The sequence below is a fragment of the Meleagris gallopavo genome, chromosome 21 (genome assembly GCF_000146605.3).
Source record: "Meleagris gallopavo isolate NT-WF06-2002-E0010 breed Aviagen turkey brand Nicholas breeding stock chromosome 21, Turkey_5.1, whole genome shotgun sequence".
NCBI lineage: Eukaryota > Metazoa > Chordata > Aves > Galliformes > Phasianidae > Meleagris > Meleagris gallopavo.
In genome coordinates, this window is record NC_015031.2 from 156,941 (window position 1) to 178,607 (window position 21,667).

Sequence of the window (21,667 nt, forward strand, 5' to 3'; positions counted from 1 at the left end):
CCCGCCGCCGGCCCAGACTGCAGCGCGGGCCCACTTCCGGTCCTCCGCTTCCCGGAAGTGTCTCCCCCCACTTCCTCCCCCGACGGCGCTCTAGCCCGCCGGCACGTCGGAGCTCTATGGTGTTTCGCGTCGCCTAGGCGACCAGCTGGGCAAGATGGCGTCGATGATTCGGGCCGGAGCGCGGCTGAGGCGGGCGGTGGAAAGCGAGGAGCTGTCCGGACTTCCCCCCGCGCTGCGGGACGAGCTGCGGGAGGCCGTGGCTTCTAAAGGCTCCCTGGTGCCCTTCAGTTTGCTGCGGAGGCTGCACAGCGGGCTGCGGGAAGCAGGTAGGCCGTGCGAGGCCTAGCGGGCCGCGCCTCGCCGCACCGCGCTGCCGTTAACCGCCCCGTTCTGCCCTCCGCAGGATCCCCGCTGTTCCTCCACGAGCTCCTGAGAGACAGCGACATCGCCCTGCCCGAGGTGCCGGTGCAGCCGCGGGTAGGTGAGGGCTGGGGAAGGGCTGGGAGCTGCCACCACCTCCCGTGGCCCTCACGATGATTGCGGCCTTCCCCAGAACCCCGAGCTGGTGGCCAGGCTGGAGCAGATAAAGGCCAAGCTGGCTAATGAGGAGTACCGGCGGATGACCCGCAACGTCACCAGGCAGGTGAGGGGCCTGGAGGGAGAATTCCCAACTAGGGATGTCCAACCCCCCTAGCATGTCCAATTGCAGAGGAGGTTCAGGTTGAACAGTGGGAAAAGGTTCTTCACCAAAGAGTGTTGGGGCACTGGAACAAGCTCCCTAGGGTAGCAGACATGGAACTGAGCTGCTGGAGTTCAAGAAGCATCTGGACAGCTCTCTCTGTGTTGGATTTGATGATCATTATGGATCCCTTCCAACTCAGGATGTTCTGTGATTCTGTGAACACTGTGCCTTCAGTGCTCCTGAGGCAAAACAGGGGGGAGGTTGGAAGAAAATCCATCTCTATCTTAGGGGCAAACTAATAAAGTAGCCAGGCTGCCAGGTTGGTATTACACATCAGTTCAAGCTGATACTCACATGAAGAGCAGAAGCTAATGCTCTGTCAATCTCTTGTTTGAGTCTGGTTTTTTTAGTTCAGGATGCTCCCATGTATATGTGGGCATTGCCTGCTATCCCATCACAATTCAAGGCGAGACCTTCTAAGGTCTGTTAAATACAAATCTCCATCTGAGAACATGCTTAAACCCCAAGAAATGCTTTGATTAGAAATTACCCTTCTCATTGTCAATGAATCAGACCGCAAGCATAAATCTAGAAAAATGTGGGCCCTGTGGAATTGCTGCTCCCCTGCAACCCATCCGACAGCTGCCAAGGCCCAGCAGAAGCTGTCCAGAGTTCTCAGCAGGTCTTAGAAACTGGACAGGGTTTTGCTATTGCTTTTATTCTGCAAATAATTGTTAAAATACAGTGGAACACAAGTTGTTTTAATCCCTTCTTTTAGGATAACCATGGGACATTAGCTGAATTCGGGAGGCAAGGTGAGTGGCTGTTTGTCTTGCTGACACCTGATGTTATGTACCAACAGCAGAGAAGTTGGGCACAGGAACCATCGCATCTCTAGTGGTTGGCCTCAGCCAGCCCTTCCCTCTCTGAGCAACAGCATCTCCCTGGAAGGTGCTAATGCTCAAAGTATTCCTCCAGTAAAGGAGCAGCCAGTTTGTAGTTCTTAAAAGTATTTCTAGAGGCGTAAAACGTGTGAATTTTCAAGCATTCCTGTAGCCCAGCTGAGGCAGTCACCGGCAGATTCAGCCAGCAGGATTACAGCTTGCCCCTCACCAATCCCTCCTCTCTCCCGTTTCTCTCCAGTTCGCTCTGTTAAAGCTGTAGTCATCACCATATTCAACTTCTTTGTCACCGTGGTGGCTGCGTTTGCCTGCACATACCTGGGCAGCCAGTATGTCTTTGTGGAGACAGCGGCGGTGAGTGGCCACAGCCTCAGAACCAGCTCAGAACCTCTTGGCGGGAGCAGCAGATGCTGCCCAGCACCAGGCAGCAGCTCGACCACACACAAACGGTCACTTTTCTTTCTTTTTGTACCCACAGCGTGTCCTGTCAGCAGTCATTGTGGCCTCGGTGGTTGGCTTGGCTGAACTGTATGTGATGGTGCGCACGATTGAAGGAGACCTTGGGAAACTATAACCACACACATCCCCTTAAATTGAGGCTCCTGCTGAAGGCTTTTGCCCGCTGCACGAGTCATTTGTTTGGGGCATCTTATCTCTGGACTGTCGTCTAGTGGATGTTACCACCCCAGCACAGAGAAGGTTACAAGCTGTTGCTGTCTCGGTTACTCTGTAAAGTTTCTGTCTTTTTATTACAGAATTAAGTAACAGTTTTCAACCTCCTTCCTGCCATGCAGCGCGCTAACCTGACCTCTAAAAGACATCACAGCCAGCCATGAATCTTCCCTCTCCCTCTGCATCTCATATCCTGCTGTCTCCTGTGGAAACCAGGGCTCTTGCTTAGCTTGTTCTTCCTGCTCCCACCTGCTCCCCTGCCTGTTTTAGGAAGAGCAGTACTCACTCATTGTCAGCTTGACAGTACATGATCACGGTTGCCTTCCACACAGATCTGTGCAGGATGACAACACCTGGTGCGACCATGTTGGAGTTGGCACCTGGCTCCCAGCACAGCTCATACCAAACCCATTTTCTCTGGCTGAGGAGGGAAGGCAGCTCCAAAAGGAGCCTGGGGGCTTCTCGGATGCCATGGAGCAGAGAGCGGAACTCGCCGAGTGCCCCCATGGCCATGCAGTGGGGAGGGGGCTCTGCTGGGCCTCGTGGATCCAGACACCTGCTGGGTGGGCACTGTGCCAGAGCTGGACACGGTGATTAATGCTCTGATGGCAGCTAAGCCCCTCTGTGAACACACTTTAATATCTGATACGGGGAAATCTGCCGGCACCTGCAAACGTGCCTGAGGATTAGGGGCGGCCACGCCACAATCATCCGCGGATCCTGCCTCAGATTAAGGTATTTTTCCAAAAGATTAGTTGGTATTAGGGGGGCTGATTGGGAGCTGGCCCCGTCACGGCTGCACCAGCATTTAGGATATTGGATGGCATTGTAGGGACCGCTGGGCCCAGCAGTAATTCCACACCCTAATGAAGTCAGGGCATTAAGCCCCAGAGCACCCCGCTTACGGCTCGCCCAGATTGGTGATGGCTGCACTGTAGATAAGGTCAGAGATAGAGCCCAGAGAGGTGGGGAGGCCCCATGCAGGGCTGTGGGCTCTCAATGGTGGCAGCGTGGGGACCGGGATGGTGCTTTCGGGGGTCACCACGGGCGGATCCTGTTCCCCTGGTGGTGGTGACAGTGGTGGCTCCGGTTTGGCGCTGCGGATCCTGCGAGCACGGCGGTTCTGGAACCAGACCTGGACCAGGGAATGGGGGGAACCGTGAGACAATGGGAACAATTAAACGGGGAGGGCATACACGATGGGGACCTCGGGAAGGATGGAGGGAGGTTGGAGGGTCTTGGGGGTCCCAGCCTTGCTCACCTGGATCTTGGCCTCAGGCAGCTGCGTGAGCTCAGCAAGGCGTTCTCGGGTGGCGATGTCCGGATAGGGCACAGCGGCGAAAGCTCTCTCCAGTTCTGACAGCTGCCCCCGGCTGAACGTGGTCCGCCGCCTCTTCCTTGGTCCCCCCGGGCAGGGGGAAGGACCCCGGAGCTCGGTTCTCTGTCCCCGCCGCAGGACCGCCCGCCCCGTCGGGGAAGCGGAGCAGCGGCTGTGGGGCGCGGGAGGTGTCTGGGGCTGCGCTCATCTTGCCCGGCTCCCCCGGCCCCGCTCCCAGCCTGGCTTTTATCCCCTCCCGGTGGGCTGGGAACGCCCCGAGCGGGCGGTGCTCACCGATTCCCCCCCTCCCTGCCTTTCCCCCCGGCGACTCCCTGGGGCCGGTCCCAATTGGTGCCCTCCGACGGCAGCATCCCGGGGGCGTCGTGGTGCCCTCAGTGTCACATAATCCCAGCAGTTCCCTGTACCGACAAGCCGACAGCTCCAGGAGCTGCTTTCCCAGCACCAGTTTACCCAGATACTGGGCAACCCGACGGCTCCCAAAGCCCTTCCCCCATCGGATCCATAGGGCCTCCAGCCATGAAGGAGGCTCAGGGATCCAGTGTCACTAAGTTGGGAAATGCAGTTGATGCTGAGACCTTCTCCATCCCTCCTGATGTGAAGTGATCCCACGCAGCACCCGTCGCCTGCCCCCCAGCCTCACCCCCCCCCATGCCACCCTCCTGCAGGGCTGGCACCAGTCAATGTTTAACCGGAGCGGTGGTACCGGTTGTGTGGGGCAGACAGAGCTGGCTGCTGGTGGATCCCACTGGGGCTGAGCAGGCACTGCTGCCGCCCTGAGCGAGGGGTGCTGAGGGAGAATGGAGGCAGAAGAGGAGCGGGGCTGGAGGCCCCAAGCAGGAACACGGCCTAAAATGCTCCCACGGAGCCAACTGCGACTGTAAGTCTGGGGGAAATGGAAGGGGCTGAGCCCAGGGCCTGAGCAGCCACCTCTGATAAAGCCACTGCAAAAAGGCCAGGGAAGAAAGGACGGGGGGGTCCCTGCACGGGGACATGGCAGGACATCACCCCCTACCAGCTGCTGGGGCACAGTGGGGCAGGAGGAAAGTGCATGTTCAGGTCCCCCTCCCAGGGGTGCCTCCTCCACCCCACTGCCCCTTGTTCCCCCCAGGAGCCCCGGCGAGGAGCAGGAAGGCAGAGAAACACGCCTGAGAGTGGTGCTGAGGTCAGTGTCACCTGTTCCCCAGGGCAGTATCACAGTGGGATCCCCGAGGATCCCCATGTAGCCACCTCTGTGTGTCCCCCCCAATCAGGGTCCGACCACTAACCTGCACAGAGACACGTCGAGGTGACCGGCACGCGGTGCACAGCCTGGGCAATGGCATCGTCCATGTAAGTGCCACCTCCCCACGGCGGGGCCAGGGGTTGCGACCCCCTCCTGAGCCACCGCCGTCCCCGTGCCCAGGTGAGTGCAGCCAGGCACGATGCCACCTTCACCTTCAGTGCCGTTTTTGATGGGGGTGCCTCACAGGAGGCCGTCTTTGAGGGCAGCGGCATGCAGCAGCTGGTGGAGCTGGCAGTGGAAGGGTGAGCCCCCCATACGCCCCCCACCCTACATCCAGACGGCACCAGGATGTCTGCATTGCCCGGACAGTGCCGAGAGGTGGCATCCCTCTGCCACGGCCTGGGCCCATGCCTGAGACTCAGCATCTCCCCCAGTTTCTCCTGCACTGTTTTCGCCTACGGACAGACAGGCTCGGGGAAAACCTACACCCTGATGGGCCCTCTGGGACAGGTACCACGCTGGCGCCCAGTAATAGGACAGGCAGCAGGTGCTGATGTGGTGTGTGATCCGTTGACCTTGTGGCATCTCCTCAGAGTGATGCCCCAGGGCTGCTGGGGCTGATGCAGCGGTCCTTCTCCTGCCTCCTGGAGCAGAGCCGTGGCACCGGCCTGGCGCTCAGTGCCTCCTACCTGGAGATCTACAACGAGCAGGTGAGCAGCCACCCACCCAGTGCCAGCCCTGCTGACATCTCCTGACTCCTCTGCCACCACCCCCAAGGTGAGGGATCTGCTGAGTGCGGGGCCGCCACGCACCCTACCCCTGCGCTGGAGCAAAACTCGTGGTTTCTACGTAGAAAACCAACTCAGCGTGGACTTTGAGAGCCTAGAGGCTGTCACTGAGCTGCTCCTGCAAGGTGCTGGGCTGTGGAGCTGGGGTATGCATGGGAGGTACTCGCCAGGTCCCCCTGCAGCTTTCTGTTCCAGCAGGTTCCCAAAGGCGACGGACCTCTGCGCACGCCCTCAATGGGCACTCGAGCCGCAGCCACGCCATCCTGACCATCCACATCCACAACCGAGCAGTGAGCCTTTCCCCTGCTGTGGGGACATGGGGAGGGATGGGGGATTGGGGTCTGGGGGGGTCCTCCAGCCCCAAGGTTGGGGCTGCTTCCTCCTCCCCAAGGATGCTTTGATGGTGCTGGGGAGAGCGGCACGGACCGCATCCCAAACTCAGGAGGTTACACAACGAGGGAGGGATGGGTGGGATGCAGGACAGCATCATCATCCAAATGTGCCCCCCCAGCCTGGCACCAGCAAGCAGGGCACGTTGTGCTTTGTGGACCTGGCCGGCAGTGAGCAGGTGAAGGACACCGGCTCCAGCGGGGAGCTCTCCGTAGAGGCCAACAACATCAACCGCAGCCTCCTGGCTCTGGGTAAGAGCTGAGGGACCCTGTGGGCTGCGGAACCCAACTGCCACCCCACTGCATGCTCTGCAGTTCATTTTTCCTGTAGGACACTGCATCTCCCTGCTGGCCAAGCCTCGAGGGAAGCGGATGCACATCCCCTACCGGGACAGCAAGCTCACCCGGCTGCTGGCCCGCTCACTGGACGGCTCAGGGATCACACTGATGGTATGGGAGGAGGTGCATGGAGCCAGGGAGGCCCACAGAGGGGAAGGCTGAATGGGGACAGAGTGGCTCAACTCATTGGCAGGTCGCCTGCGTCTCCCCGTCCTCGCGCTGCCTCTCAGAGACACTGAGCACACTGCACTATGCCAGCAGAGCCCGCAAGGTCACCACCAGACCCATGGCCAACAGGGTACGGCTGTGGGAAGGGGTGGGATGCTAAGCCCCCACCGTGGAACCCCCACCCTGAGCCATCTCCTGGTGCTCCCAGGTGCCTCGGGAGAAGCTGCTGCAAACCTTAGAGGAGGAGATTCAGTCACTGAAGCTGGAGAACCTCTCCCTGCGGCAGCAGCTCAGCCTGCCCAGGAGCAGGGAGGTGCCAGGGGCATGGCCTGGTTGGGTGGGCAGGTACAGCCTTGGGGGGCTGCACTGCCCCCCCCTTGAAGGGCAGGTCGCGGCAGAGGGAGCTCCAGCTTGGCCCAGCCTCTATGGCCTCCTGCGGGACTTTGTGGTGGAAAATGAGCAGCTCAGGTATGGGGGTCCCTCGGGACACACGGGACCCATGAGCAGAGGGTCTCCAGCAGCTGTTGTGTGGATGCCTCTCTCAGGGCTGTGGGGTTCAGAGAGGTTTCTGCTGCCCTGCTCTTTTCCCTTTGCTCTCCAGGCAGCCCCAGCTGCCCCCAGGCCCCAGCAGTGGTGGCATCCCGACCATCCCATCCTGCAGCCAGGTCCCACACCGGAGCATCCACATCCCACTCAGCCACCCCTCATGGCCCCAGCACTCCAACATGATGCCCACCTCTACACATCGGCTGCCGGTGAGTTCCTGATGACCCCATGCATGACGCACGGTGACAATGTGCCAACACCCAGTGCCCTCTGCCTCTTGCAGAAGCTGCCTCCTGCCTCCAGCTGCCCCCAGTGCTGCACCAATGCCATTGTATCCCAGGTAGGGTCAGTCTCACTGCAGAGAGTGACAGGGTGTGGGGGCAACCTGATGGCTCTGCTTGGCTCCCATGTACTGCCTGTCCCCAACAAGGGAAGTGCCAGCCTCCCGCTGCCTGCCCAGGATGATGGCACCGTGCCCAGCTGTTGGCTGCAGAAGGGAAAGCGGTGAGAGCTGAGAGCAAGGAAAAAAAAGTCCCAGACTTGTGGGGAGGTGGGGATTTCGCTCATGCATCCTCACAACAGGAACCAGAGCAGGAGCTGGAGCTCACTGAGGCAGCACGCAGTGCCACAGGATAGCCAGGAGACAGCAGGCACTGAGGGAAGGGTCGTCCCTTCAGCCCCACCGTGGCCAGGACCACCAGAGCCCAGAGGTGGGGTCAGGCTCTGTGGGGCTGCAAGCCCGACCCCAGCACACTGCAGACCTGACCCCACTGCTCCTGCCTCGCAGCTGCTGGAGCCATCCCTGTGCTGCAGTGGGAAGAGACCTCGGAGTGGCTGGAGGAGCTAATCTGAGCGCTGCACTCACACCGTGATAGGGACACTTTGGGGACAACGGCGTGCTACAGCGACTGCACAACACACAGACCTTGCCCTGATGGACAGACAGACGGACACGGCGCTGGTGGTTTATTTGGGTCTAGCTAGGTGCCGTGCTGCTGGTGGCCGTGGTGGGCCCTGTTCAGGTGCTCTCCTCATCGGGCTGTGGGCAGTCCAGCCAGTACTGCGCGATGGAGCGCGGGTAGCGGGGCTGCACCAGATCCACGCGCTTGGTGCGCAGGTTGACACGGTAATACTTGTCTGGGGGGACAGAAGGAGCTGTCAGACCTCGCTGCCAGCCCCACGCTGTCCCAAAGCATCCCCAGCCTGAAGGGGCAACTCTCCCCCAGACTCACCGCCTACAAAGAAGTAGACACTCTGTAGGGTCTCACACTGCGATCCTGACAGCCAGTCGCTTTCGGTGTCAGTAGATTCGGAGTCGTTGTTCAGCCAGCCCCAGAAACCCAAATTCAGAGTGCGATGGTTCCTGTACCTCTTGCGGTGGCGACGGGAATTCCTCCGGCGGGGCTGCCGGGATGACACGTAGATCCTGCCGGCCATGGCAGCGTCCAGTTGGTTGGGCACCCCCCGCCAGTCCCTGCTGATGAGCCGTGGGCTGCTCGCCCCAACTGCCAGAAAGCATGAGTTAGAGGGCAGCAACACGTGGGCACCAGCATCTGCCCCACAGACAGCCCCCAGTGCCTGCCCCGTGGCACAGGGATGCTCCAAAGATCCCTGGTGGGATGGGATCTGTGTTGGGATCTTGCCCAAACGTAATGTCTCTATGAGTGGATGTGGTGGGGATGGGCTGGTGTTTGGACTCAATGATCTTAGAGGTCTTTTCCAACCTTGAGTCTATGGTTGTATGAGCGGGCATGGCGGGGAGGGGTTGACCATTGGACTCGATGGTCTTGGAGGTCTATTCCGAAATTAAAGATTCTACCTATGATTCTGTGAATGGGCACGGTTGGGAGGGATTGGCGGTTGGACTCAATGTCCCAGCACTTACCCATCCTACTACCAAAGAGGGAAAAGAAAATGTCCTCCCAGCTGTCACGATTCATGAAGGCGTAGTGGTTGAACACGGTGGAGGGAGAGGACTTATCGCACTCGGCCTGCGTGGGCTGATGGGCGAAGTCGTAGGACCAATAGTACTTGCCTAGAGGAAGGATATGGGGTATCACTGTGGTACTCGGGGCTGAGCAGCAGCTGGGGGAGCAGCATCCTGCCTATAGCCTCCATGGGGATCAGGAGGGCTGGCTGTGTTACCCTTGAAGAAGTAGACTCGCTCATTGCCGTGGTAGCTGTGCGCTGGGAGGGCAAAGGCAGCGTCGATGTCATTGGGGATACCCTCAAAGCCCTCGGAGATGTCGCGTGGGTACCCGGGCTCCAGGGCTCCATCATCAAAGCGCCAGTACTTGTTGCCCTGGGGAGGAGCAGGCGAGTTGGCAAGGTGACACTGGGTAGGGGTGTGCTGGACATGGCCATGGGGATTTGGGGACATCCAGAGGTATGTGGATACGTTTGTGCTGGGGATGACCGTATGTGGGGACATCCGGAAGCCACCATGTGTATGCGGAAGGTCCCAGGGTGGGGAAAGGGGAGGTGGGTGCTGTGACCAGGAGAGCTCTGCCCACCTTGAAGAGATACGTCTTGCCCTGGCAGTTGATGCGTGTGAAGGCTGCGTCAATGGGGCCCTCAATGCCCCAGACATCACTGATGAGCTTGGGGTAGCCGGGACGCACACTGGACTCATCCAACTCATAGAAGTATTTCCCTGGGAAGAGAGAGGAAGAGGGAGGTGGGAGCTGAGTGACAGTACCGAGTGGCAAGGGAAACATCGAGCTGCCAAAAAAAGGGCTGTGGGTACCTCGGAAAGCATAAAGGGAGCCATTCTTCAGGTCGGTGAAGGCATTGAAAGGTTTCCTGCTGCACAGCTTCTCAGGCTCATCCTCCAAGCTCGGGTTCCTGGTCCCCTCGGACGTAGTGGTGGTGGTGGTGGTGGTGGGGTGGAGCGTGGGCACCTCCGTCTCTACTGGTGTCTCCTCAGTGGCCGTGTCGGTCTCCCGTGTCGGTAACGGGAACGTGTGCGGTTCTGTGGGGTGTTCTGTGGGTGCTGGTGCCCCTGTGGGCCCTTCTGTGCCAGTGTCAATGGGGAGGTCGTAGTCGAGGTAATCATCCTCCGGCAAGGCAAAGACATCTCCTCGTGTCACTGTGGAGGGGACAGGTTGGTTGCAGAGCCCCCGGTGTCCCCATGCCAGCTATGGGTCCTCCCAGGGCACTGAGCGTGATGGGATGTGTCATGGGATTTTGTCCTTCATGACTCTATGAGCAGGCATGGTGGGGAAGGGTTGGTGGTTGGCCCTGTCCATCCTAGAGGTCTTTTCCAACCTTAATGAGTCTATGGGCTTTAAAGTAACGGCAAAGACATCTCCCTGGATCACTGCAGAGGGGACAGGTTGGTCACAGATCCCCAGGTGTCCCCACATTGGGTATGGGTCTTCCCAAAGTACTGAGCTCTGCAGCACTCTAGTGCCAAACCCCAGTCCTGCCATTGCCCCATGGGCACAGGACACTGTTGGGAACCCTGAAGCCACCGAGGCCGGTGGCAGGGGGCATGGATGGCAGCAGGGCTGGTACCTTTGGCTTTGCAGACAGTGGAATAGTCACTGCAGCAGCTCTGGTAGTAGTTGCAGAGGTTGTCACACTGGCACTTCTTCAAGGCGTTGAAACCCTCATCGCAGCGACCTTCACAGGAGTCTGCAAGAGCACAGAGGGAGCTCAGTGGGGTGAAGGCAAACATGATGACATCCCCAACCTCTCCATGGGCAGCCGGGTGGCACTTCTCCCCGCTCCCCCCATGCAACAAGCTGCGTGACCCAGCAGCAAGGATTTACCCAGGATATCCATACCATCACCCCATTCCCATGGCAGTGAGCAGGGCAGGATTGGGGCTCACCTTCAGCAGCACGAGTTGGGGCAAGCAGGGCCAGCACCAGGACAAGCAGCAGCAGTCTCATGGTGGGCAGCCGGGAGCGCAGCCCTACTGTGACTGAGCAGGATGCAGAGCTGGGGCCCCAGCATCCACTGTTTGCTCAGCCTGCCCCGGAGAAAACAAACAGGGCAAGGTCAGTGCATGGGATGATGGGCAGCGCTCTCCCTCCTGCTCTCCTCCCTTCTCAGCCCACATCGTGACTGGGGAAAAGCTCTGTGCATGTGCTCATGTCAGAGGGTTTGGGGATTGCAGGAAGCCTGGCAGCAGGAAGGGAGAGCTGAAGGATGCAGGCAGGATATGGGGCTGCAGCCCAAGGAGTGGGGTTGGGGGTGAGCAGCCGCAGGGAGAGGGAAGCGCTGCGCACTTTCGCTACAGTAGGCAAACAAAAGCCTGTGTAGTTTGCTCCTCTCGTTCCCTTTCTGACCAAGCTTTTCAGTTACTAATTAATGTCAACTCAGCTCTTTCAGCAGCTCCTGATAACTGCAGGACGGTTATTTAATCGGGGGCAAGGAGCAAATGTGCACGAGGTGACGGTGATCCCACTCTGGCTGTTTCATACTGCTGGGGTGCTGCTGGGGCAGAGCTCCACTGGGGTATGCCCATCCTGGGATGGCCACAGTGCCACTCCAAGTGACAAAATTTGGGGAGAGAAGACAGCCCTGTGGGCTTTTCCCAAGCCAGGCTGGGCACAGCCAGTTCCTGGCATTGGCTGCTCCCTCCCTTGCTGGGAAGACCTCTGGTCTGGTGCCGAGTGAGGTATTTCCAGCTCTGGTTGAGCAACAGGCTATGGGTCAGGGCTCCTCCTGCAGCCCCCTCACCCCACTCCTGCCCCCAGTTGGGGCTGGCACCGTCCCTGGGTGCAAGCGAGTGTTGCACTGCCTTCATCCCATCCCCACCTGGCCAAGAGTGGGGGTAGACAGAGGGGCTGGGGACCCCCAGGGCAGCAGCAGAGACTGGGCAGCACCAAAACCCCATTACTGATGGGCTCAGACCGAGCTGCTCGCTGCTTCCAGGCTCCCAGCCACCTCCCCACTCTCAGCTCCCACCAATCTCTTGAAACCCTCCCAAGAAGCAAAGCAGAACAAAACAAAGCCTCTAGGACAAGGCAAGGGAAGGGCTTGAACTCTGCCCCCTTCACAGCAAAAAATCCTGCACCACAGCACCGCGACCCCTGATAACGACTTATCAAGGAACTGCTTACTGGTTCTGTGCCTCCTTGTTGCCTCCTCTGCTGTCTGATGCCCTCCCTGCGTCTCTTCTGGTCCTAGGAGGATTAGAAGTGGCTCTGTGGCATCACAACATCAGCTTGGATTTAAGTCTGGGGCTGAGCTGTTTTTGGAGCTGAGGATTTAAGCTGCTCCTCCCAAAGCATTTCTGCCCTGAGCACGTCTGGCCTGGAAAAAGGAAATAAAAGGGGCCCAGGGTGCCTTGCTCCTTCTTTTATCATGCAAATCCTGAGCCCACCCAAGAGCTGCTCTGAATTTCCCATGCAGCAGTTACTCAGCGCAGCGCACGATGTGAAACGCGTCCAAAATGCGGTGCCATGGCCACCACGGCGCTCCCCTCCCCAGGGACGACCATAGAGGTCTCCGGGGCATACGGGGAGGGGGAGGGGGGACATGGAGACAGCGGGGCTGGGCAGGGGCTGCGTGCCAGAGGAGGGCCCTGGGCAGAAGAGGGGGCTGGCAGCGGTGTGAGCCCCTCCTCGCAGAGGCGGCGCTTGGATTGGGTGACATCAGCTGCGGGCGAGCCGGGATGCTGAGCGTGGCTCTGCCATCGGGTCCCCACCCTGCGTCCCCAAAAAGGTGTCCTGCCCGGGTGGTGCCAGCAGGCGGGCGCTGAGGATGCTGCGCTAAGGGATGTCGATGGTGCTCACCCTGCTCGTCTCCGTCCATCGGCTGTGCCGGCTCTTCGCCATGTCTGGTGCGGAGAGGTTGGCGGTACCCGAGTGCGTGAGCCAGGCGGGATGCTGGGCTGCAGGCGGCTCCAGGGAGCGCCGCGAGGTTTCCCCCGGGGTGAATTCAGACGTACGGGCGGCTCTGGAGCGGATCCTGCCCGCACTGCAGCGCTCCATCGCCTGCGCCAAGCAGGCTGCGGGCCCTGCTGAGATGGGGAAAGCCATCGCTGAGATCTTCCAGCTGGTGGAGGAAGCTTGGGGGATGCCCACGCTGGGCAGGGATGTGGCCAAAGCACTGTGTGATGCCATCCGCCTGGAGGGAGGCCTGGACCTGCTGCTCAACCTGCTCTACACGGCCGAGCTGGAGACCAAGTGCCAGGCGGGGCAGCTGCTGGAGCAGATCCTGGTGGCAGAGAACAGGTGAGTCCATCAGGAGCTACTCATACCCCTTAGGTTTCTGAATGCTCCCAGTGCCTCCCCCCTGCTTGCACGCAGGGTTCATACCTTGCTGCCCCAGCACAGGGCATGGAGTTGGGAAGTTCGATGAGCCACTCCGGCCCAGGTGTCCCTAAGGAGCCCGTTGGGAGATCTTGGGTGGTTGGTGGTTTGTCTGCATCAGGGCATCACATTCCAAGGAAGAATGACACAGCTGCCCACTAACCATAACCGTAGCAGGAGGAGGAGGATGAAGCTATTTCCCAGAGACTTCCTGCTACTGACCAGTGAAGGCCATAGGTTGGTGGCCATAGGAGCACCCAACTCATGGCTCTGTGGAAGCTGGAGATGAATGTGCTGTGCCACAGGACAGGTGAGAGGTGTCAGGCTGTGCTGGAGCAGCATCACCAATGGGGTGGAAGCATGAGGGTGTGCACCAGCATGTGTACCAGCATGCACACGTGGCACCCAGCACCACCCAGCAGTCCCAGTGCACCGCTCACATCACCGAAGGGTGATCCCCATTCTGTGATCACTGTTCAACACTTTAGCTAAAACCCTGCCAGATTCCTGCAGCTCTGCTTGTTGGGGTTGGTTTTGGTGCCCCAAACCATTGCTTAGGAAACATGCTGAGAAATCCTGGCCAGAGTTGAGGGTCTCACTCCAGCTCTGTGTGCAGTGTATCTAGATCAAGGACTCACAGCCCAGCCTTTGCTGTGTGCTGCACAAAGAAGCAGAGCTAAATAGGGAAAGCCCATTAGAGTGAATTAATCCCAGGAGCCTCCGTGGCACGGTCAGAATGCAGCACTCAGCTGTCTGCTAGGAGAGTGCCAGAGCTGCTCCAGGAACAGTTGGAGGCCCCCGGCCCCATCGATAAGTGGGGCCCATGTCACCACCCACCCACAGCCAGGCTGGCAGCCGGCCCAGGGCGCAGGCTTTGTTTCCAGAGCTTTCCATGGCATTAGCTGCCAAATCCAACCCAAGGTCAGCACCAGTCACGTGGCTGCAGCCTTCCCAGAAGTGCTGGTGCCCCCAGCCTGGAACTGCTTGGGCTTAGACCCTGTGCCCGTGATCCAGCAGCAGAGTGCCCAACATTTCCCCCTTCCTCACCCTTTGGGCACAGCCCCATCCAGCTGTCCCCTTCCAAGAGAGCACAGGGCTGCAGAGTGGCTGTGTCTCAGTGTGTGCTGAATGTGGACAGGGCGAGGATGGGATCTGCTGCCTATGCTGATCTGCAAAGTTGCTGCTGCTGGTGGCACAGGGCCAGACCTCCCTTTGCTGCATGCTGACATTGGCAGCAGTTGCTTAGCCAGGTCCTCAGCTTGGTAGCAACACAGGGAGCAGCCAGCTCTGGCCTAGAGGCAAATGAGTTTTCACCTGGAGCACGATGAAGGGAGCCTATGAACAGGAGGGGAGTCAACTCTTTGAAAAGGTAGATAGCATCAGGACAAGGGGAAATGGTTTTAAGTTGAGGGAGGGAAGATTTAGGTTGGATGTCAGGGGGAAGTTCTTTACTGTGAGAGTGGTGAGGTGCTGGAACAGCTGCCCAGAGAGGTTGTGGATCCCCCATCCCTGGAGGTGTTCAAGGCCAGATTGGATGGGGCCCTGGGCAGCCTGGGCTGGTATTAAATGGGGAGGATGGTGGCCCTGCATGTGGCAGGGAGGTTAGAGATTCATGATCCTTGAGGTCCCTTCCAACCCGGGCCATTCTGTGATTCTGTGATATTCCTAGCCTGCCATTAGCCTACCCTGTGCTGCTGATTGTTATGTGTGTCTCACCTGGAGCAGGAGATGAGCGCAGCACATGAGGCTGTGCACCCCTCACCCTGCACCTGGAGCTCTTTTATTTCTGCAGCTGGCAGCACATCTGGCAGCTATGTTCCACGGATCAACATCTGGCCGTCATGCCGCAAACACCACCGTGGTACAAGGGGTCCTTATGGGGTCTTCTCCCTGCAGGGACCGGATTGCCCGGATCGGTCTAGGCGTGATCCTGAACCTAGCCAAGGAGCGAGATGTTCTCCAGCTGGCTCAGAGCGTCTCTGGCATCCTGGAGCACATGTTCAAGCACACTGAGGAGACATGCTCCCAGCTCATTTCTGACGGGGGCCTGGATGCCATCCTCTACTGGTGTCGCTGGACAGATCCCGTGGTGCTGCGGCACTGTGCCATGGCCTTGGCCAACTGTGCCATGTATGGTGGGCAGGGCAACCAGCGCCTGATGATCAAGAAGAAGGCGGCCGAGTGGCTTTTCCCATTGGTGTTCTCAAGAGATGATGAATTCATCCGCCTGCACGCCTGCCTGGCCATCGCCGTGCTGGCCACCAACAAGGAAATCGAGAAAGAGGTGGAACGCTCGGGGACGTTGGCTCTGGTGGAGCCATTTATTGCCTCACTGGATCCGGAGCAGTTTGCGTGTGATATGCTGGGGAGCAGTGACAACAGCCAGGGCAGGACAGCTGAGGACCTGCAGCGCTTGGTCCCCTTGCTGGACAGCTCACGGCTGGAGGCGCAGTGCATCGCTGCCTTCTACCTGTGCACCGAGGCTGCCATCAAGGCCAGACAGAAGAAAACACAGGTAAAGGGTAGGTTGGAAGGAGAGGTAAAAGGTAGGTTGGCTGGAGGGAAGGATGTGCAAAAGGGCAGCGATGCCACAACCGTGTCCCGATGTCCTCTGTGCCCCTTGAGCTCACTAAGTGCCCCAGCCCCAGGCTGTGGGCAGGAGGAGGGGAAGCCAAGTGATGCCTCTTCCCACTGTGCCCACAGGTTTTCAGTGAGATTGGGGCCACGCAGAGCCTCAAGAGAGTGGTTTGTTACTCCACCAGCAGCACCACCTCCTCCCTGGCCAAAAAGGTGCTGCGTCTGATAGGGGAGGAGGTGCCCCGGCGCATCCTGCCCACTGTTCCCAACTGGAAGCCCTGCGAGGTGCAGACGTGGCTGCAGCAGATTGGATTCACCAAGTTCTGTCCAAACTTCCTGGTAAGGCTGTGTGCCGGGCAGGGACACCTGTGGGCAGGAGCTGTATTTCCGTGGTAGGATCTTTCCAGCATAGATTTCACTTGGCAGGAGCGCCAGGTGGATGGGGACATTCTCCTGAGGCTGACAGAGGAGGAGCTGCAGGAGGACCTGGGGATGGGCTCCAGCATCACCCGAAAGAGGTAGGAGTGCTCCCACCTATGGCATAGAAACCACAGAGGGGTCCTGCAGGTTACCCAGAAGGACACAGACTTACATGAGCCCTCCTCCCTTAGCTGAGCTCCTCTGCATCCTGAGGATCTGCAGCCACATGGCTGTTTGCCTCCATTTACATTTTTCCTTCACCATGACATGTTGGTATGCTCTCTCCTAAAGACATGGAATCAAACACCTCCAGGTCCTGCCTGGACCAGCAGCACCCCATCCCCACTCCATGCTTCCATTCATTGCCCTGCCAGGTTTTTCCGGGAGCTGACAGAACTGAAAACCTTCGCCAACTACTCCACCTGCGACCGCAGCAACTTGGCCGACTGGCTGGGTAGCATTGACCCCATGTTCCGCCAGTACACCTACAACCTGCTGACCTGTGGCATCAACCGCAACCTCCTGCACCGCGTGACGGAGCAGCAGCTGCAGGAGGACTGCCACATCAGCACCGGCTTCCACCGCATCCGCATCCTCTCTGCTGCAAGGGGTGCGGGAGCATCGAGGGTTGGTTGGGGCGAGCGGTTGGTTGGGCACTTTTAATTGTTTTCATTGCTGTTGGCTCTGCTTAGAAACGCTTCATTCTCCTATAACGTTGCAAACGGCATCCAATGGGACCGATGTATTTATCAGCTACCGGAGGAGCTCGGGGTCACAGCTGGCCAGGTGAGTCCCACGTCCAATGGACAGCACTGTGGTGCTGGAATTGAGCTCAATGCATGGTGAAGGAGCTCATTCCCTGTCCCATCGCCTCCATCCTCCCCTCTCTGGCACTGATTTACTTTTTTCATGTGGTCCTGGCAGAGGTCATAGCAGGGAGCCCAAAGCCTGGGCAGCCTGGGCTGGCAGCAGGCATCTCCAGCACTGTGCCACTTTGTGCCACTTGCTGCCCTCTCTTCTTACCCTCAGCCTGCTGAAGGTCCACCTGCAGCTGCATGGCTTCAGTGTGTTCATCGACGTGGAGAAGCTGGAGGCAGGGAAGTTTGAGGACAAGTTGACCCAGAGCGTTCTGAGCGCCCGCAACTTCGTGCTGGTCCTCTCGCCCCACGCACTGGATAAGTGCATGGCAGACCCCGAGTGCAAGGACTGGGTGCACAAGGTGAGGGATGCGACACAGGGAGCATGGTGTGTGCTGGAGCAGGAGGTGATGGGTTGACGTGGCCATGCCCTGAGCACTTGTGTGTTTCTGCAGGAGATCGTGACAGCCCTGAATTCTGGAAAGAACATTGTCCCCGTCACAGATCATTTTGAGTGGCCTGATCCAGAAACACTTCCCAAGGACATGAGGGCTGTCCTGAAATTTAATGGCATCAAGTAAGTAAGGAGCTGTTGGCTCCTTAACTTGCATAAACAGTGATAAAGAGCATGAGGCAGCTGGGAGAAGCAACGAGGGAGGTAGCGGAGGCCAAAGGGGAACTGAGTAATTCCAGGAATTTCAGAGCATGAGGGACCAAAGGACCAAAGGCATCTCCTGTGGAGAAAAGAGGAGCTGCACTGAGCCAGCTTGTAGCATCTCAATGGAAAACTCAGCTCCCATTTTTCTCCCTAACACAGGTGGTCCCACGAGTACCAGGAAGCCACCATCGACAAAATCATCCGCTTCCTCCAGGGCCGCTCCTCCCGGGACTCCTCAGCAGGGTCAGACAATGGCTTGGACTGTTCCCCTCCCATTGGGCCGACCTAGAGCCAGGACAGAGGCCACATCCCCTCCAGAGACATGCAGGTGACCCCTTTTGATATGGGGCCCAATTTCTCCCATAGGTTTTCCCCATCCCAGTAGTGCCCCTTCCTCTCCCTCCTGCAGGACCTGACCCATCTCCTGCCTCGAGATGAGGCCGGGGGCAGCCCTGGGGTGTTAGCAGCCCTGGGGAGGACAGGCTGCCCTCCAAATCCTCATCCAGAGTGGCTGCATCTCCTGAGGATGCAAAGCAGGGGGATTGGTGGGGTACAGTGCAAGAGGACGCAGGACGGAGAGAGCAGTGCAGAGAAAACAGCTCATCATTGTGCTCATAAGGTAAAGGCAGGAATGGGCAAATAAACCTAAGCCCTCATCAAGTCCCTGTGTTTGGGGAAGATAACACATGCAAGGCTTCTAAACCACTTGGCAGGAACTTTCCCTTCCCTGGGGATATCCCTTTATTACAAGAGCTCTTCCCCTCTTTGAGGCCTTTCTCTCCTGATGCTGCAAAACCACTTTGTGCTCTTAGCTCTGCTGGCTGAAGTTTGGCTTTAGATCATGAGAAGTTTCCAAAGGGCTTTTGCAAAAAGTGCTTTTAAAACCACACCCTCCCCTCCATCTGAAACCTCAGCATTACCACTCTATCAGGTGTATTTATACATACAGCACAGGAGGCTGAACTGGGACTCTGGAAATATATCCATGTGGATATGGAAGATGCTAAATGCTGTACTGTGGAGATATGATGCACTGGCTGCGTTTTATTCTGTGGATGGTGCTCCTTGGCACATGTCTGGAACATTCAGGTTGGAAAAGACCTCTCAGATCCCCAAGTCCAAACCCAACCCACCTCACCATGCCCTCAGTGCCACATCCCCATGGTTCTGGAACACCTCCAGCGATGGGGACTCCACCACCTCCCTGTGCAGCTGTGCCACTGCATCATCACTCCTCCCCCCTGCTTCCCCTGAAGCCTTACTACCTGCCCTAACTAGCAGGAATACACATTGCCTTCTGGCTTAGATCCATGAAGGTTTCATAAAAAATAAATTCTGGTGCTTAATCAGAGCTTTATAGATTACTCTTATCAGCTCACAGTTAATGACATCTTTGTTCCCCAGTGAAAGGTTAATAGCTGTATCTGCCCAGCACTCATCAGACACAGTGCTGAGGAAACCAATGCATGAGCCCAAAGGTGAATCTGCCAAAGCATACAAGCAACATGTGAACTGCTTCAGGGAAAAATCTTGACTAACTTACTGAAGGTCAAGGCCTCCACAGCCATTAAAGGACCTCCACTCAAGCACTGAAGAGGATTCTCCTTCCTATAATAACACGCAATATGATTTTGTATCGTTTCCCAGGAGCTCTCTAGCATTCATCCTCCCCACACACCACTCGGTGTAGAGAACTTTTACTTGCCCTCTGGACGTGGGTGTCTCAGCTGCATGAGATCCCACCCAATCTCTTCCCATTTCCCTGTTGTGTGATTATCTTCACCCTCATGAACTCACTCTGCTTTCGATAGAACATCCCGTACTCAGTCACTCCCAGCCTCAGCAGGCACTCCAAGGAGATAAACACGTTCTGTTCGTTATCCCTCTACCGTGTCATGTCAAAAAGTCGTTCAACAAATAAATATGGTTTACACTCTAAATCTCAACCTCTGTGCCACATGCTTTTCTCCCTGCAGAGAAAACATTTCCTCTCTTACTGTCTCAGTCTCTCGTCCTCTGCTGGGGTGTGATGCACACTGTCCAAGCACAGTTCTCTGCATAGACCCACATTTTGGTCTGTCTTTGCATGGGCTGATGGAGCTCACTGCATCACAGGGACTCTACCTGCTGCCTGCAGGTAGATCATGTCTTTGCTTGCAGTTCTTGGAGGGGAGCCTAGAAAAACTTCAATTTTCTAAATAGACCATAATAGTTCCTATTGAATTTCTCTGTTGCAGGCAAGCTGACACAAAAGCAGAGCTGAGCCAGCACACCAGTTTCACTTCACTGCACAACATTTAGCTGTTACTGTTGGATGCCATGGAATCTGTTGGTAGATCTACAGACTCATGGACTCCACAGATTCAGCTACATGCAACCCTTGCAGCATGCCCTGCTCCATGAGGAAGTAATCCAGGGCTCGGCCCACGAATCAAGCTGCATCACTCCAACCTACATCCATTGGCACAGCCACACGGACCAAGTGGTTTGACACAAAGTTCCTCCCTCCTTCTCCACTTCCCACTTCCTCACTCCCCGATTCTATTTTTATCACCCAGTCTTAATGAACAGGGAACAAAGTGATGCATAAGCATTTTGCACACATGGTTAGGGACAGAGCAAGGAAGGGCGAATCTCATCAACAGCTGCAAGAGAAGAGCAATCTTTTGAAGAGCCATAAAAGAAAATGGGGGTTTTACTCACTCTGAAAGTAATCTGACTGCTAAGCAATTTCACATTATTGCAGACATCTGAACTCTGTGTTCAACGCAGTGTACACAGAACTGATGGTTTATGGCAGCGTGAAGAAAATAGGATTGAAGCAATATAGTTAATGCTTTGAAAAGAACAATTACAAATACCATGAATGCGGAGGTTTGCTTGTTGGCATCAACATGTCCTGAGAAGGGCAGACGTGAAGTCACTGCCAAAAAATCATGCCCCTTAAACAAAAGAATTTTAACTTCCAAAGACATTTATACTGTTCCCTTAGCAGCTCAACCCAACACGCCACGGGCTGATGAGGAAGGACTGCTTCTGGCTCTGCCATTTGATTTCACAATCACAGAATCACAGAATCATTCAGGTTGGAAAAGTGCTCTCAGATCCCCAACCCACCCCACCACGCCCATTGACCACATTCCTCAGTGTCACATCTCCATGGCACCTCAACCACCTCCATGGGCAGCTGTGCCACTGCATCACCACTCTTGCAGAGAATAAATATTTCCCAATATCCAACCTGAGCTGGTGCGAGCTGCAGACAGACCGACATGCCATTGGCACTCATAGCAACAAGCACTTCTAGCACATTTTCTCCTTAGAACACCATTACAAAGCTATACTAGCTCAGTGAACAAGGACAGCAACAGCACTGCCACGGAAAACTGCTGGCCTGCAACATTCCTATGACTTTTAATCACAACGCACTGATTCGGAGCACAGATGTTCTCAGCTACCTCACCCTGCAGGCTCTGATCTGGGCCTCTTCCACACCAACAGCTGATCTGCTGCACACTGTGGTACTCAGATTACCAATTAAGCCAGAATTCAACTCTCTCTCATCATCCATCCCCACCCTCACCTTACAAACCAAACTCAACCCAAACCAACCCAATTCAACTCAACCCAACCCAAACCGATTAAACCCAACCAATTTCAACCCAAACAAACCCAATTCAACCCAACCCAACCTAACTAAACCCAACCAAGCAATTTCAACCCAAACAAACCCAACTCAGCCCAATCCAACCCAACCTAACCAAACTCAATCCAGACAAACCCAACCCAACCACTACTGGCCTTGCAAATGGCCAGACTGCTTTTACTCTTGATTGGCTTTT

At 57.0% G+C, this 21,667-nt stretch overlaps 5 protein-coding genes across 8 annotated transcripts; 3 read left to right on the forward strand and 2 right to left on the reverse strand.

Moving 5' to 3' along the window:
- Positions 1-75: 75 nt before the first annotated feature.
- TMEM199 (transmembrane protein 199) lies at positions 76-2,354 on the forward strand. The gene is made up of 6 exons (XM_003211769.4): positions 76-326; positions 404-477; positions 554-643; positions 1,461-1,497; positions 1,826-1,938; positions 2,063-2,354. The coding sequence occupies exons 1-6, from the start codon at positions 155-157 to the stop codon at positions 2,156-2,158; spliced, it is 582 nt and encodes a 193-aa protein (XP_003211817.2). The 5' UTR covers positions 76-154; the 3' UTR covers positions 2,159-2,354.
- Positions 2,355-3,157: 803 nt separating this feature from the next.
- SEBOX (SEBOX homeobox) lies at positions 3,158-4,245 on the reverse strand. Its single transcript, XM_003211770.4, has 3 exons — positions 4,236-4,245; positions 3,518-3,777; positions 3,158-3,391 (listed from the first exon to the last, which is right to left on the reverse strand). Exons 1-3 carry the CDS (start codon positions 4,243-4,245, stop codon positions 3,158-3,160), a joined length of 504 nt encoding a protein of 167 aa, XP_003211818.1.
- KIF12 (kinesin family member 12) lies at positions 3,771-8,098 on the forward strand. Of its 3 annotated transcripts, XM_031556393.1 has the most exons (17): positions 3,771-4,472; positions 4,704-4,757; positions 4,846-4,924; positions 4,998-5,119; positions 5,252-5,327; positions 5,411-5,527; positions 5,595-5,730; positions 5,804-5,895; positions 6,117-6,246; positions 6,326-6,444; positions 6,527-6,631; positions 6,710-6,969; positions 7,103-7,256; positions 7,331-7,387; positions 7,478-7,551; positions 7,630-7,757; positions 7,835-8,098. In XM_031556393.1, the coding sequence occupies exons 1-17, from the start codon at positions 4,393-4,395 to the stop codon at positions 7,897-7,899; spliced, it is 1,848 nt and encodes a 615-aa protein (XP_031412253.1). In that variant the 5' UTR covers positions 3,771-4,392; the 3' UTR covers positions 7,900-8,098. The 3 variants fall into 3 exon arrangements, with proteins under 3 accessions (XP_031412253.1, XP_019477422.1, XP_019477423.1); XM_019621877.2 differs by having other exon boundaries at positions 5,595-6,246; XM_019621878.2 differs by having other exon boundaries at positions 5,595-6,246; positions 7,639-7,757.
- On the reverse strand, positions 7,980-12,280 carry VTN (vitronectin). 2 transcript variants are annotated; one of them, XM_003211755.4, is made up of 9 exons: positions 12,120-12,280; positions 10,883-11,023; positions 10,564-10,683; positions 9,794-10,135; positions 9,561-9,700; positions 9,193-9,349; positions 8,933-9,082; positions 8,280-8,552; positions 7,980-8,184 (listed from the first exon to the last, which is right to left on the reverse strand). In XM_003211755.4, the coding sequence occupies exons 2-9, from the start codon at positions 10,941-10,943 to the stop codon at positions 8,066-8,068; spliced, it is 1,362 nt and encodes a 453-aa protein (XP_003211803.2). In that variant the 5' UTR covers positions 10,944-11,023; positions 12,120-12,280; the 3' UTR covers positions 7,980-8,065. The 2 variants fall into 2 exon arrangements, with proteins under 2 accessions (XP_003211803.2, XP_031412254.1); XM_031556394.1 differs by lacking the exon at positions 12,120-12,280 and having other exon boundaries at positions 10,883-11,031.
- Positions 12,281-12,623: 343 nt separating this feature from the next.
- On the forward strand, positions 12,624-19,190 carry SARM1 (sterile alpha and TIR motif containing 1). The gene is made up of 9 exons (XM_003211756.4): positions 12,624-13,235; positions 15,210-15,828; positions 16,017-16,229; positions 16,317-16,408; positions 16,685-16,920; positions 17,003-17,096; positions 17,340-17,529; positions 17,623-17,744; positions 17,985-19,190. The coding sequence occupies exons 1-9, from the start codon at positions 12,778-12,780 to the stop codon at positions 18,112-18,114; spliced, it is 2,154 nt and encodes a 717-aa protein (XP_003211804.2). The 5' UTR covers positions 12,624-12,777; the 3' UTR covers positions 18,115-19,190.
- Positions 19,191-21,667: the final 2,477 nt, after the last annotated feature.

Bases quoted from the DNA above. Each gene is read 5' to 3' on its own strand.
- VTN (XM_003211755.4), bottom strand. From the start codon at position 10,943: ATGAGACTGCTGCTGCTTGTCCTGGTGCTGGCCCTGCTTGCCCCAACT. The intron at 10,684-10,882 runs GTGAGCCCCAAT...GTGCTCTTGCAG, and splicing joins CCCAACTCGTGCTGCTGAAG to ACTCCTGTGAAGGTCGCTGC. The intron at 9,083-9,192 runs GTAACACAGCCA...TCCTTCCTCTAG, and splicing joins GCGAGTCTACTTCTTCAAGG to GCAAGTACTATTGGTCCTAC.
- SEBOX (XM_003211770.4), bottom strand. The intron at 3,392-3,517 runs GTGAGCAAGGCT...TCCCTGGTCCAG, and splicing joins TGCCTGAGGCCAAGATCCAG to GTCTGGTTCCAGAACCGCCG.
- SARM1 (XM_003211756.4), top strand. From the start codon at position 12,778: ATGTCGATGGTGCTCACCCTGCTCGTCTCCGTCCATCGGCTGTGCCGG. The intron at 17,530-17,622 runs GTGAGGGATGCG...GTGTTTCTGCAG, and splicing joins GCAAGGACTGGGTGCACAAG to GAGATCGTGACAGCCCTGAA. The intron at 17,745-17,984 runs GTAAGTAAGGAG...TCCCTAACACAG, and splicing joins CTGAAATTTAATGGCATCAA to GTGGTCCCACGAGTACCAGG.
- KIF12 (XM_019621877.2), top strand. From the start codon at position 4,393: ATGGAGGCAGAAGAGGAGCGGGGCTGGAGGCCCCAAGCAGGAACACGG. The intron at 5,328-5,410 runs GTACCACGCTGG...GCATCTCCTCAG, and splicing joins TGATGGGCCCTCTGGGACAG to AGTGATGCCCCAGGGCTGCT. The intron at 6,445-6,526 runs GTATGGGAGGAG...ACTCATTGGCAG, and splicing joins GCTCAGGGATCACACTGATG to GTCGCCTGCGTCTCCCCGTC.
- TMEM199 (XM_003211769.4), top strand. From the start codon at position 155: ATGGCGTCGATGATTCGGGCCGGAGCGCGGCTGAGGCGGGCGGTGGAA. The intron at 478-553 runs GTAGGTGAGGGC...GGCCTTCCCCAG, and splicing joins AGGTGCCGGTGCAGCCGCGG to AACCCCGAGCTGGTGGCCAG. The intron at 1,498-1,825 runs GTGAGTGGCTGT...GTTTCTCTCCAG, and splicing joins AGCTGAATTCGGGAGGCAAG to TTCGCTCTGTTAAAGCTGTA.